The sequence below is a fragment of the Bidens hawaiensis genome, unplaced genomic scaffold (assembly GCF_021521415.1).
Source record: "Bidens hawaiensis isolate Kalapana, Puna unplaced genomic scaffold, B.hawaiensis_p1.1 tig00040940_1, whole genome shotgun sequence".
In the NCBI taxonomy this organism is placed as follows: Eukaryota; Viridiplantae; Streptophyta; class Magnoliopsida; order Asterales; family Asteraceae; genus Bidens; species Bidens hawaiensis.
Window position 1 is genome coordinate 1 of NW_027497235.1, and position 12,430 is coordinate 12,430.

Sequence of the window (12,430 nt, forward strand, 5' to 3'; positions counted from 1 at the left end):
AATCTTGACTGCTCTTGAGGTACCAGTACCACCATGTTTATTTCCCATTATACCCTTGACACAACCAGGCTGCCACTCAATAGTTTTCACTTTCTTGTTTAACTGAATGACCCCAGATGGTAAAACAGATGCTAGTGAGTCTATAATGCTTGAATACCCTTTAGCAATGGTGATCTCTTCACCAGGGTACTTAACATACTTACTTTCTGCTAAGTAATCAAGATTATGCAGATCATTAGCAGCTGTTTCAGTCCTTTGGGTGTTTTCAAGCATTGTAAAGATTGCTTCTTCTAATGACTTCCTAGTCCACTCCCCACATCCAAACACATCCAAATCTTTTCTTGATTCCAGTTTCCAATAAGATTCAAGACCTTTTTTTAAAAAAGATCCAACACTTGTAATCCGATTCCCATTCCCATTAATATTAATATTAGTATCATTTACTGTTTTCTTTTTCCCTTGAGCAAAATCCATTAAATTGTCAAAAAGATTTGAAATTGGGTCAACAAGAGATGGATTTAAGTCATTTAACACATACCCATTTTCAGCAATGGTGAGTGTTTCATCAAGAATCCCATCCATGCATTCCCATGGCTGTTGTGATTCCAAAGAATTGGTTTCTTGAGCAATCTTGTGAACTGGGCTGCCTTCAATCCCATGGATCCAAGTGGCCCCCATCTCAATCCTATCACCACCAAACTCTGAAGTGTTGACTCTCCCTCCAATTCTATTCCCACCTTCAACTACACAAAGCTCAAATGCACCTTTTTTCACACCAGATTTGTATAGCTTGTTTGCAACTGTTAGCCCTGCCATTCCTGCACCAATTATCACTATTCTTGGTTTCTTTATAACCATTTTCACTCTAAAGATTGAATCTTTTTTCCAATCTTTCAAGAAAGATTGAATCTTTTTGAGGCAAGATTGAATCTTTTTCACAATCTTTCAAGAAAGATTGAATCTTTTTCAGGAAATATTGAATTTTTTTACAATCTTTCAAGAAAGATTGAATCTTTTTTGAAGAAAGATTACAAAGATTTAAAAATGATGATGGGTTTGAGTTCAAGGCTCTATGAGCATACAAATAACTTGAGGGTTTTCAAGAAAGATTGATTTTTTTTACAATCTTTCAAGAAAGAATGAATCTTTATTGAAGAAAGATTGCAAATCTTTAAAAATGACTATGGGTTTTCATTTTTTCTTTGTTTTAAGTGAAAAAGAACCAAGAGTTTGAGGAGGGTGTGAGGTTTTTTTGTTTTTTTGTATGCTCAAAGGAAAAGCACATGGTGTTTGAGAAGACTCATGGGCCTTATAAGTTAGCAGTTAATGGATTCCATTATTACCCTTGTATTGTATGCACCTAGTTGATTCCATTATTCTATTAATAAGCTTATAATTATAATATTCAACAAACTTAGTTTTTGGTATCACATGTGTCTAGCCTCTAGGCCTTAAGAAATAAAAATGTTAATTTTTAACCATCCAAATTTAAAAAACAACATTTAAGATTCTTTTTTAATTGCATTTTAAAAAAACTAGAAAAACACAACTTCCAATTATACATACAAAGACTAATATAATATAGAGATAAATATAGAGATAATGTATTCCGTTCATCCTAGCTTGCTCGCAGGGAGTATCCGTGGCCCATGAGGCCATGAGGCGTTGCCCGCCACATGGCCATGAGCAACGATATAGATGGCTTGCTAACAAACACATGCCGTATCCAAGGGAGGTATCCGACAACAGAAGTGGGCCTAAATAAAAAATATAACGAATAAATATAATCGATTAATAACACACAAGGGCATGCATCAAACGGATTTAGCAATAAAAAACAAATATATATTTGCGTGAAACATATTATATTCAATACATAATATATTTAACTGTTGAAATGTTTTTTTTTATTGAATTTGGTAGCATATGTAGCCAAATTAGCACCCACACTTACAGCAAGATCCTGACATGGCCAGTACAGCAAATGTAGGGAATGCATGACTGGATCAACTTTGGTTTGATGCAAAAATTATTTCCCTATTTTCTTTTTACATAATTAACCAACACCTACCAATTGTCGCCGCCACCACTAGCACCACCGCCATAGATGCCTCCTACAGATTTTTGAAACCAAAACTAAACAGACTTGCTCTAAAAGATTTTATAAGTCATTAGTGAAAAAGCAATATAAGATCATTTGTGCTTGACTTATTTAAACAGACAAGGCCTCTCACAAATCCCATTTGCAACAATAAGTTATTATATATTAAATAAAACTTATATTCATACAAATCTCTTTACAAGTAAGCTTTTAAGTTTTAGCCAGTGTAGGTGTAGGAGTTAATTAGATGATTGTGTTGGGGGTCAATAATAGGATGATGATGTCTCTCAAGTCTCACCAAACTGGCACATGAGAGTCCAATTAGAGAGGGCCCACCACCATGAATGGTTCTTGACTCCCTGTTTTTCCTGAGCCCAATCCAAAATAACTAAAATTTCTATGTATGGTAAGTAGTAACTTACAAAACTATACTGTGTATTGCATAATGGTATAAACGTTTATATCCTTATTATATGCATAAGACATTATTTTTTCAACTTACTCATTGCATGTGATTGCATTCCATACAATACTTATAAATGCTTACGCGTCATAGTGCTACTTAAAATTGGTTATGTGTTGAATGTATCCCTAGTTTTGTAAACTGTTGCTTCAAATGTAACTATAATTGTATATACTTTATGTATCTATTAAACCATTTTAAATAGTCAAATAAAGGATTGTGTGTGCGTGCTACAAAACTAAGTATGATCATGGTTTCTAAACTTGATAAAAATAACTACAGTTGTTGGAGTAGTAAGCAAAACTTTGCTTCACAAAAATATTTCTTAACAAACATTGAACTATTTAACCAGTCATTAATTTTATTAAATAAATTGTTTTAATTCATTATAGACAATCATCACTTTTGAACATTTGGGTCTCAGGCCCAAACTATTCCACCAGCTCAGGACCAGAACTTGTAAAAGGTTTGAATTTTGAAATTGATCAAAACTACGATAATAGCCCTGCTTGCGGTGCGCACATATGATGTATATATGTGTGAACCCTCGGGTGAGCAAAAGTGAAATTGCACTAATTTTGACGTTATTTTACTAATCTCGTGAAAATAACGTTAAAAGTGACGGACGGTTAATCAGGCATCATGTAGTGGCGTTGATAGCCGAAAGACAAGGGTACATGCACCGATCAGCCGGTGTCCCGATGATTGAGTGCTATGTGCTTTATGTCCAAGGCTTGATGCAAAACTACTATCGAGCCGGGGGTCTCACCGGAAGCAGCCTCTCTATCCTTATGGGGTAGAGGTAAGGCTGTTTACATCTTACCCTCCTCAGACCCTACTATAGCTTTGCTATTGGTGGGATATACTGAGTACGATGATGATGATGATGATGATCAAAACTACGATAACTTAGGATTTGCACATAACAACACTTTTATTATATATGCACAAAAAATTCAAAAATAAACTCCTTACAATGCATCAATTTTTTGTGTTCATACAGACAAATACAACTATGCAAGGGGTATGCATTTACACTTCCACTTCACATAGTAACTTATTTTCATATACTTTTAATCTCTTTACTTTTATGTACTAAACCTATGAAATTCACATAACTTTTCAACAAGCTACCATTTAAACGGTTCTTTTGACCAAAGTGATCCAATCCGGGGTGCCTCCCCATTCCTCAAATATAACCAAGAAGTTACCAGTCGGTCTCAACCATGATCGCGGAACATGATACCTGAAATAGTTAAAGAATATTTTAATAGAATATGATAGGAAACGCTATGATAACATACGGAAAATAAAGTTAATTTCTCACCATCTTTGAGACGGGTCTCCACAATACCGGTTGCACTTATTTTCATTATAAATCCCGGTGTAGCTGCATTTATTACAACTACCATGAGCTATGTTTGCCGGCCAGTATCTTCCAACGGCCTCACCGTTGACCCATATTTCACCTTTTCCCATGCCATTCATATCTAAAGCTAGCGGTTCGTTTCCTGCTGGAGCGTTAAAAGTAGTCTAAAAGGAAAAAAAAACAGTGTTAGAATATGTTAATGCTATGTTGTTTATCTGAAATGTGGAATAACAAAATTACCTTGTACCAAGTAAGCGGTTGTTTTTGAGCCACTAAGGAACCTTGTAGCCACTCAACAGATGAACTCCCATCAAGTATATGCAGACTCAAACTTTCACCTTTTAAACCAACCTGACCCAACAATAACAAATCTTTAGTATTTATATTAAATTTAACATAACTTATAAATGTATTTATATAAACCAACCTTGTAAGACCATTGTTGTTTTGTTAAGTCTCTTGTACCCTCATTTAGTCCCTTCAAGGTTATTGGTCCTAGAACTCCAACATTGTAGGTCTCAAAATGTGTTCCAACATTCTAAAAGTTGAATTAATAAATTAATTAATCAATGATAAAACAGTTCTTCATAGGATTACTTTTAGAAGCTAAACTTAGAGTAAACTGCGATTTTTGTCTATGTGTTTTGTCCAAATATGCGGTTTTAGTCTAATAGTTTCAAATTTGTGATTTTCATCCATGTGGTTTCATTCACTTGCAATTAAACCCGAATTCACTAAACCCATTAAGTCTGGCCGTTAAACCTATCAGCGTGCCCTTCATGTGAGGGGCAGTTTTGTCCTTTTTTTTTCCCAAAATACACCCTAACCCCTCACGTGAGGGGGCTTGTGAATAAGGACTAGGTTTTATTTGGGGAGAAAAAGGACAAAACTGCCCCTCATGTGAAGGACACACTGATACGTTTAACAACCAAACTTAATTGCGATTCAAAAAGGGGTAGCGGCGCAGCTTGTTGCCCGCTTGCCTTCTGTTTCGATGTAATCCAAATAACCATAGTAGCTATTATTTAACTTAAAATTGCAAGTGAAATGAAACCACACGGATGAAAATCGCAAATTTGAAACTATTGGACTAAAACCGCAAATTTTGACAAGCCACATGGACAAAAACCGCAATTTACTCCTAAACTAATAAATGAATCACCAATAGTAAAAACTAAAAAACTAACCGCGAGGCCCACGGAAACACTTAGCATAGAGATCTTGTTAACACCTGCTCTTAACTTTACACCTTGACTAAATGTTAACTTCGGATTCTTTAGCGATCCCCATACCGTTCCTATAACAGGATCAAACAAACAACAATTAAAATCATGTATTGCTTGTAGACGTGAGTACGTGGCAATTATGTTTTTAATGCTCATGAAATGTGATATTTACCTGCTAACTCATTGTTGATAAAGACATGCAAAGCATGCCCTGCTGACATAACTGTGAGCACCGGAAGCTGCCCGTTTGTAAGAAAGTGTTCACGTGGTGATATATTTATTCTGTAGAATCAAATACACACAACATTTTTAATGTGTTTCTCATCATATATTATTTTTAAATATCAAGTTATTTTTATAATCAAGAAGTTACTAATACTCACTCTGCAAGATACCACAAGTAATCAGAAGCATCTCTAGTAACATTTAGTTGCTCATATAACCCTTTCATTGCAAGCGTATCACGGTCTTCAGAAGACGGAGTTTCTTCATTATATGATTGCCATTTGAATTGACCAACAGGTGTCATCTTTTTTTGTGTAGTTGGAGCTTTTACCTGCAAATTTTTATTATAAATATTATTATTATTATTATTATTATTAATTTTTTTTTGTAAATATGATATTATGAAGTCTAGAAGGGTAGAAACCGTAGAATAGTAATTATCTTTACCTTGGCTGTGTTAAAAACTTCATCTTTACAGTTTTGGAGAATGCTAATAGACCAAGGAGGGAGGTCATATTGGGTATTTCCAAACTTCATTTTTGCTGAAAAGTTCGGGTCAAAGTTTGAGAGAAATGCAGCACAAGCGCCCGACTTTGGTTGAAATACATGTATCTGTCATTTAGATAGCATATGGAGACATATAAGCTCACGTTGAAACAGGCCAGGCCGGGTTGGGTTGAACTCAAGGCCATCTCTGAGGATTTGAATACCTCGGCCCAGCCGAAATAAAAAGGCCCATAGCCTTAACGAGTAAAGAAATATATAAGCTAATTTTTTTAAACGAGCCTTAGTGTTATAACAATAAACATTGAAAAATATATTATTAAAAAAATACCGTAATAACTAACGATTAACCAATGATTTGTGAAACTCTCCTAACATTGAAAAAAAAATAGATTGGTCCTTGGTGGCAAGCTGGGTCAACCGTGGAGGAGCCTGGTGGTTAACAACAAACCAACAGTGGTGGCCGGCTAGGTTGGTCGTTGCTCAGCATTCGTAAAGAAGGAAGGAACCAAAGAGAAATTTCAATCGACGGCCTTTTTCTTTTATTTTGCATCGGGTTTTTATTTAATTTTTGTAGTTTTTAGTTTTAGTTTGGGCCCAATAATTTAAACTTGATTGAATGGATTATGGATAAAAAAGAATTTTGGGCCCAATAATTATAAGATGGTAAAGAGCAATTCATATTATCTAAGTTTTATATTTTTAAATGTATATATAAAAAATATAAATACAAAAAGTTTTGGCCCCTAAAAATTGCGTGCCCCGGCCAACGGTCCGACCGGCGCCACCCTCCAGCCGGCCATGGTTGAACTGTTTTGATAACTAGTACACTAACTATTTATTACGATATCTTTGACCATTTGACTAAACTGACCTCTTGGTTCTTTCCAGGATAGGTAACTTTAGGATAAGCAGAAACTAAAGCGGGTTCAATTAGGTTTATGGCTGCATGTAAATTCCTTAAATGCCCCCATTTCGGTTCGTTTAGTAATCCTGAAATATTGCATTAATAATACATCATTACTATGTCAAAACATATATCTATGATATAAACTTTTAAAAATATATGATCTAATTTCTTACCATATTCATCAATAGGAGCATCATAATCATAACTAGTTGTGATAAATAGACCGCCAGCTGTTCGACCGAAGTTTGTTCCTCCATGGTACTAAAGAAAACATTTACATAAAAATTATATGTTGACTTCACATATTTACAAGTTAGAAAAAAAAATAGAGACTTACCATATAATAGTTTACAAAAGAACCGTTATTTTGTATGAATCTTGCAACTGCATACGCTATATCCTCGACGGGTCTGGTAGGAATCGGGCCACCAAATTCCGTGAACCTTAAATAACATATGTTACAAAACTAATTATGATAAACAAGTGATTTTAAATAAATATTTTGATTTAAGATTTACATGACTTACCAGCCAGTCCAAAGCTCTGTAAACATTTTAGGTTTGTATGGCTTGTTTGGAGTGAATTTTTCACAGTAAAAACCATTACATGTATCAATCTGTCATAACATCAAGTTTACTCATTTCATAGTAAATAAAATAAAATCAGCTATATAAAAGAGTTGTTAAATAAAAACAATAAGAAAATGCTGACCATTGGATCAGGGGCATCTTCTTGTTTGCACATGATCCAAGGGACACCGGTCTTTAGACCGTTCGCCATTTGTGCAGCCCATTTAGAGTAAGCTTTTCCAGGTGCACCGATCTCCCATTCAACGGGCCCGTACTCGTTTTCTATCTGAAAACACAACATTCAAGATTCATATGGATTCTTAAAAACTAGAACTTTGACTCTTAAGTCAAATGGAGTAAGGTCAAAAGTCAAAACCTGAGACATGATAATTGGACCTCCTTGAGGTTCAAATAACTTCTCTGACTTCATCATGTTGACTATTTTCTCTGTAAATCTTTGCATTGCAATCTTTATAATGATAAAAACATTAAAAAAAATAATCAAAATTGGATTTTTTTTTTTTTGTTAAATTATTTGAATTAATTTATCAAATTCTGAAGTACTAACCTTAAAAGGTCCATTATCTGTTCTGAAAGACATACCAGGTACATATTTAAGCCAAACAGGGAATCCCCTGTATCCAAAACAAAACATACTTAGGTTTATGCCATCTCCCAAAAAAAAAAGAAAAAAAATGTTTTTTACTCGTTTTAGATATTAACTTTAACTGGATTTACGAGACCCACAAGTAATGAATGAAAATGTTTTAACGAGCCATATCATGTGACAAAAGGCCATAAGCGGTTTAACTAGATTTAGCAAATTTCATATGTTTCATTTTTATTGTAAAAACACGTACCTTTTGAATTTATTAATTCACACGTTTATTTATGCACTTAGTTTCAGTCATAGGCCAACAGTTTTAAATTTCAAGATTTGACCAGACAGACGTGACGAATATAGATTTTTTCCTACGGGTGACAATTGTAATAGTTTAAGGAATTTAATAATATTAACCTTTTTTTAAAAAAAGAACGTTGTTTTCTTGCTTCCGTTATGCGTCAGTTTTAATCAAAGTTTGCATGGACTATAGGTTTTATAATGTTTGTCTTATTCTTTTGGTCTATTCATAATATGCGAAAACTCGATGCTACAAAAGTGCATGTTGTGATCTAAACATGGAGAGATTTGATGTTTTACCCGAAATTCCATTCAGCGCAAACGTAAGGACCAATTCGTAAATGAACATAAAGTCCTGCTTGTTGTACCAGTTTTATGAACTTTACCAAGTCATATCTCCCCTCAAAATTGTACTGAGAACATTAGAATTAATCAAATGAATTAATAAAGCACACATAGGTGTATTAAAAGTTTAAAACACATAACTTGAATACTCTTAGCAACTAATTTTATAATACAATACCTTCCCAGGAGATGGTTCATGTCCATTCCAAAATACATAAGTTTGTATGACATCTAAGCCTCCATCTTTAGCTTTTTTTATAAGGTCAGGCCACATCTACACATGCATAACAAAGTTCATGAAAATCAATAAATGCTTGGGTGAAATGGGCCGACCCAAATCTGGCCCATTCAGACTGGACCCAACCCAATTTTCTTAGTATCCACCACTACCTGTAAGGCTGTAAATGAACCGAACGCAATGGCATGTTCCGATGTTCGTGTTCGTTCATTTAACGTTAAACGGACATAAACATGAACATTTAATTGGACTAATATTTGTGTTCATGTTCGTTCGTTTAAAAAATGAGCATGTTCGTGTTCGCTTTACGACCAAACAAAATAGTTCACGAATATAAATGAATAAAGATAAACGAACATATATGAACAGACGTAAACAAAACATAAATGAACACAAATGAACAAATAAAAGTGTCATTAAAAAATGAACATAAATGAACGAACATAAAAGAAAGTTTACAAACATAAATGAACGAACGAAATTTGTACTCCTGTTCGTTCGTTTATATAAATGAACACAAAATTTTTGTTCATGTTCATTCGTTTATTAAATGAATAAACATAAACAAACATCCCGCTGAATGGTTCACGAATAGTTCATGAACGTTTGGTTCGTTTGCATGCATATCCACCACTACTTAGTTGAAAAACCGTTACTACTTACTACCCATTTAATAATAAACACACACAAAGACTCCCAACCCATAAAAATGGTAATTTAAGAACCAACACCAAGAATCGTGATCAACAGTAAAGAAAACCAAGAAAATTTTCAAGAGCAACAAAACCCGAAAAGATCGAATTTGATACAAAACCGAATGAAAAAACACAATCTTTAATAAAAATACCTGAGGGGTGCTTCTTGGGTAATGAATTGAACCAGACATAAGAATCCTTCTTTTGCCATTGATGATGATAGCTTTATCATCATATGTTACACTTGCTTTAATGGAAGAATAAACACAAGAAAATACAATCACCAACAACAATAATAGTATCTTCATTACTATTGGATATCACTTTGTTTTCTTGTTTCAAAACACTAAAAGTTTCAGAGAAAGAAACTTGTTTTGTTTGTGTTTTTTTGAACTCCAGAAGGTTAGCAACTTCTTTTAAAGATTCAAATGGGTCCCGCTTTTTTCGCTTTTTTGTTTAAGTTTGTAAAAGTGGCTCCATCATAACCAATATGGAACCATAAATTTCAACATTATTTATATACTTCATAAAAATATATAAAATAAAATGATTCTTACACGGATAAGACTTAATCTTGCACTCCAAATATATGCTCCAAAAAAGCATTCCAATCTTAGACTACAAATAATTATATTGAACCATTTTTTTGTGTGTTTTATTTAACCTTTATCTTCACCTTTTGCTTTCTATTTTAAAATTTTCCAACTGAATTGACAAATCATCATATATTTTTGGTTAATAAAACATATCATCAATGATGAGTATGAGTTCGGTTAAAGTTAACTGGCTCAGTTTGACAGTTTAACAAGTTGAATTTTAAAATTTAATGTTTTAAATGCCAACTTGTTTGCAAATGTCACACCCTAACCAAAGGCGGCGGAACATGCCGAGGTGTAACGATCGTCCATAAGCACATGACACTAATTAAAGTGACAGTATTTAATAAACTCATTTCATTTCACAACATCGAAAATGTCACATAACAATTATCCATAAAATAACCATAAACAAGATATCACAAAATATGACAAATTGATGTTGTTCATTTTTACTAATATCCTAAGGTCTTTGATGTCGTTTTCTTCACAATCATAAATCAACCAAGATGCAAACCTGCAACATTTCATAAAATAAAGTTTGTCAACACAAAGGTCGGTGAGCAATTCATAAGTTTAATCATATTAGTATATAATAAAGATAGCCACAAAACTTGTATACGAAACGATAAATAAAAGTGGTAATTTGGATAAATAGATATCGCTAAACACATTAGCGACACCTAGCTATAAGGGGATGCCAAATAGTCTAGGATTTTATAGTTATCGTTAATTGCATTACGTTAACGACACCTTGCTATAAGGGGATGCCAAATAGTCTAGGATTTTATAGTTCCACCAACCAAAAGCGATTACGCATAGGCATATAAGCATAGAACACCAAATCGAGCAATTATTTAGGTAAAGTATACAACTACGTTTGTGGTTTAAGATTCAAATATAAAGCATTTTGTTGAATAAGTATGAAATGTCACCCCCAAAATAAAAGATGGAAAATGGGGTATGAAGTACTCACCTTCAAGTGGTAAACTTGAAAGATGATAATTTGGAGATTTGTCGAAACGACGAGTTTAACGCACAATGCCTAAAAAGAAAAGAAGTCTTGAATTTAGAAAGGTTGTCTTGAAGGTCTTTAAACAAAATAAATGTTGAGAAATGTAAATAATTAAAGTTCAAGGTTTATAATGTGACTATTTAAGAATTTATAATAATAACCCTTTAAAAATGTAAGTTTGCTCGAAACCGGGTTAAAGTATCTAACCTTAATATTTACTCAACCTATGTTAAGTAATAATGTGGGTAAAATGCAAGAATGCAAATCCCTTTGGAATAAAGATACTAAAACGGATTTTTTTTTATCGAGTGTTCGGGTTGTCGGTTCGGGTCTTGATAATTGGTCAAACCCAAAGTCAACTTTCCAAAATATTGAATGTTATGAGATAACTCAATAAAATTTAATAAGACTTAACCAAGTATGTAGTTCCATTGTTTTAGAACTAACAACGCACGTTAAGCGAGTGTTCGGTTTTGTCGGTCCAAATTTTATTATGAGATCAAGTTGGATCCAACATTTCTAAGTAGTTAAGAAAATATTTAAAAATCAATTTGTAACTATTTTTAAAGAAATATACAAGTCTTCATGGCTAAAAAAAACACACTTATGTGTCTTAAGCGAGCAAGAATCGGTTTGGTTCGGTTTCCACCTCACAACAAGTTCATAGATGGTTTCCACATGTCCAAACACTAAAGAACTTGTATAATGATGTACAAATAAAAAAATACCAAAAGTTAACAATAAAGTCTTTAAACAAAAGTTCGGTTTTCGGTTCGGATCGTGTTTCGGGTTAAGACCGAGGTAAGATTCTACAAACCCATAACCATAGAATTTGTAAAAATGATTTTAGAAACTTAGATCTAACACTAAGTATGTTTAAACAAACAAAACTAGTAACAAAGTTCGGTTTACGGTTTAGAGCTATTTACGGTTAAACCGAAGCATAGACTTTTAAAAACCCATAACCATGGAACTTGTAAACATGACTAACAAACTAAAATAAGCAAGATTAATATGTATGAACAAGTTATGTATATATAAAATAAGCAAGATGTATATATATATCAAGGACACGAAGTCCTCCATGAAGCCTTGCCTTATGGGGTCCGAAACCTCACCGACCGGAATCGGAGAAGTAACTACCAAAGGTAAACAAGGGGTGTATATTATATATATGTTGCACAACCATAAACAAGTATTAATAAGGCTACATAAACTAATTAAGATGAAAGACCAAAATCCTTTAAGAACACTTAAGAAGACAACCTTGAAT

General features: G+C 33.5%; 1 protein-coding gene and 1 pseudogene across 2 annotated transcripts in view; both read right to left on the reverse strand.

Moving 5' to 3' along the window:
- Positions 1–23: 23 nt before the first annotated feature.
- LOC143592504 (putative polyamine oxidase 5 pseudogene) lies at positions 24–878 on the reverse strand (annotated as a pseudogene).
- Positions 879–3,496: 2,618 nt separating this feature from the next.
- Positions 3,497–12,430, reverse strand: part of LOC143592496 (beta-galactosidase-like) — a 78,885-nt gene continuing 69,951 nt past the window's right edge. Inside the window, exons 1-18 of one of the 2 annotated variants that reach the window (XM_077072398.1) lie at positions 9,699–9,914; positions 8,792–8,887; positions 8,569–8,681; positions 7,936–8,002; positions 7,744–7,836; positions 7,510–7,653; positions 7,326–7,414; positions 7,136–7,241; positions 6,972–7,059; positions 6,763–6,881; positions 5,832–5,996; positions 5,543–5,715; positions 5,332–5,441; positions 5,121–5,230; positions 4,361–4,471; positions 4,174–4,284; positions 3,892–4,097; positions 3,497–3,810 (exon numbers count right to left, since the gene is read on the reverse strand). In XM_077072398.1, coding sequence (XP_076928513.1) covers positions 3,702–3,810; positions 3,892–4,097; positions 4,174–4,284; positions 4,361–4,471; positions 5,121–5,230; positions 5,332–5,441; positions 5,543–5,715; positions 5,832–5,996; positions 6,763–6,881; positions 6,972–7,059; positions 7,136–7,241; positions 7,326–7,414; positions 7,510–7,653; positions 7,744–7,836; positions 7,936–8,002; positions 8,569–8,681; positions 8,792–8,887; positions 9,699–9,854 — 2,166 coding nt within the window. In that variant the 5' untranslated portion in view covers positions 9,855–9,914 and the 3' untranslated portion in view covers positions 3,497–3,701. Of the gene's footprint in view, positions 3,811–3,891; positions 4,098–4,173; positions 4,285–4,360; positions 4,556–5,120; positions 5,231–5,331; positions 5,442–5,542; positions 5,716–5,831; positions 5,997–6,762; positions 6,882–6,971; positions 7,060–7,135; positions 7,242–7,325; positions 7,415–7,509; positions 7,654–7,743; positions 7,837–7,935; positions 8,003–8,568; positions 8,682–8,791; positions 8,888–9,698; positions 9,915–12,430 lie in introns of those variants that run through there. The other variant, XM_077072399.1, reaches the window with a different exon arrangement.